Source organism: Asparagus officinalis, chromosome 6 (assembly GCF_001876935.1).
Source record: "Asparagus officinalis chromosome 6, Aspof.V1, whole genome shotgun sequence".
Lineage (NCBI taxonomy): Eukaryota > Viridiplantae > Streptophyta > Magnoliopsida > Asparagales > Asparagaceae > Asparagus > Asparagus officinalis.
Genome location: NC_033799.1, coordinates 1,041,779 through 1,044,053, shown reverse-complemented (window position 1 = coordinate 1,044,053; position 2,275 = coordinate 1,041,779). Strand labels below are relative to the sequence as shown.

The 2,275-nt window shown below is 35.9% G+C and overlaps 1 protein-coding gene across 1 annotated transcript in view; it reads right to left on the bottom strand.

Annotated features, from left to right (window-relative positions):
- Positions 1–1,271, bottom strand: part of LOC109844666 — a 4,437-nt gene extending 3,166 nt beyond the window's left edge. The window contains exons 1-2 of the mRNA XM_020413779.1: positions 1,069–1,271; positions 7–332 (exon numbers count right to left, since the gene is read on the bottom strand). Coding sequence (XP_020269368.1) covers positions 7–332; positions 1,069–1,179 — 437 coding nt within the window. The 5' untranslated portion in view covers positions 1,180–1,271. The remainder of the gene's footprint in view (positions 1–6; positions 333–1,068) is intronic.

Genomic DNA, 2,275 nt, shown 5'->3' with positions numbered 1-2,275 from the left:
AGGTACTGAAAGCAACCGGGACAAACGGTCAACATCATGGACCCACCACTAACCATACCCGAACCCCAACCCGAACCCGATTCATCCTGGCCGTTCGCTGGCTCCTTTTCAAGAGCGCGCTTCTTCGAGGTCGAATGAGATCCGATCGGTTTCGGGTTCGGATTTGGGCTCGGATTCGGGGCCCGCATGGCGCGCTCGAGGGCGGACTTGACTTTTTCTAGAGTGCAAACGCTGGCGAAGGAGGGCGCTGGAGGTGGGGGCAGATTAAGATCGTGGAGCTCGCGGGACACTGGACCGGATTTGAGCTCCTGAGAGCAGTTGGAATTTGTAGACTGCTCAAGGAAAAAAAAACAGTGGGAATTTTTGTTAATCTCCTTTCCAAGAAGGAAATCCAATTTAAATCGGGCAAAAATTGAAAATTTAAATTTTATTAAACCATAAGGTTAATTAAAATAAATCTACTTCAATTCATCTATGAGAATCATTTACTCTAAAAATTCAGCAAAAAACCCGCTTGTCCATAAAGTTCAACAAGAAAACCTTCTAATCTATCGCTTCAATAAAATTTATAAGTATTCACGGTAAAATGATGTGGACAGTTTGAAGGTTTCAATACGGCTCTCACTATTTTAGATTCGATTCGGATTGGATTATTAAAAAAACAAGATTTTTGATTTTATACAAGGTCTTCAAAATTAACAGATTGTGAGAAGGGAAAAAAACTAATTTTCAGACAATATGAAAATATAAATATTTACCATTAACCGTTAATTATATAATTATGCCTCTCTGAACAAACAGAACTCCATTGGTTTCATTAATGATTGTAGATGAGTGGATAATTTTTACACTTCATCGAGGGGCTTCCCTCTAAAGACGTGGTACAACCAAGAGGATTTCATGCAATTTCAAAAGTAAAGAAAATGCTTTTAAAAAAGCAAACAAAAAAAAAAGATCGATTTATTTGCAAAAAAATCATAATACTCAGAAGTAAATTAACAAGAAAACCCATCAAGATCTTGACATGAGAAGTTGAAGAAAAATAAATCAAGAGAGTATAGAGATTACCAAAGGCTCGAAATTTTTCTCCCAGTGCTCCTTGTCACCCAACAAATCCCTGGTCACCAGCTCCTTCTTCTTCTCATCCCCATTTATCCCAGTGCTCACATCTGCCGCCATTAATTAATGAAACCCAAGAGAGAGAAAATAAGAACAGAGTAGGGGTTTAGAGAGAGAGAGAAACAGAGGGCGGAGAGAGAGAGAGAGAGAGGCGGTTGGTAGAGAGGACAAGGACAGGATGAGAGAGGAGGGGGCTATTTATAGGTGGTTTAAGATTTTAATTTTACAACAAGCATTTATTGGTGGAAATCTTTGTTTGAGGGGGGGAGATGTATATTTTTGAGATTAAATTAATAAGATAATTAGTGCAAGATGATTCCATGTTATTTGCTTCATTATCTAGATGGGAAGGTCTTTATTGTGAGTTCAAGGAATCTAGGGAAGGAGGGGGGAAGTAATGAGAGGACACACAATATGTGTGTATAAATATGTGATTTATTTAATATGGTAGTTATTTATTATTTTATTTCAAATAATTTTTATTGTATACCAGAACTTTCTTGCGTATGAGCAACGCGTCTTGGAACATACTGGGAGGGTACGGAGGGCAATTCAGATATTATAGATAGCTCCTCTAAGATTTACTACATCCTACTAATATGAAATGATCTGATATGGTTTGTATATTTTTATACGGCGAGGTTTAGTTTTGATGAACGCATTTGAACCCGCTTGGGATTATTTTATTGGTACATATCATGATTTTGTATAGGAATATTTATATTTGTTGGAAGATTAGAAATTTTTACAATGAAGGTTTATAAACGAGTTAACCATATTTTTGTTTTCATAAATTGAGCAAATATAGGGATATTTGCGCTTTAGCGTTCCAATATTACACGCGTTTTTAACTCTGATACCCTAAAGTTTTTTTCTTCTTCAAAATTTTGGTTCCCTAAAGTTTTGAAAATAACGCTAACTTGACAATATAATGCCCAAAAATTCTAGCTTTGCCCCTCACTTTCTGCAAACTCTAATAATAATAATAATAATAATAATAATAATAATAATAATAAAAGGTGAGCAGAGTGTTTCTCGTTCACTTTCCTAATATTTATATTATTGAACAAAATTGATGTCGGCCCCTTTGCACTTTGGGTTATAGATAGTCAAATTGAACCTGATCAAGCTAAGAAAGAGTGAAACTTTAGAATAT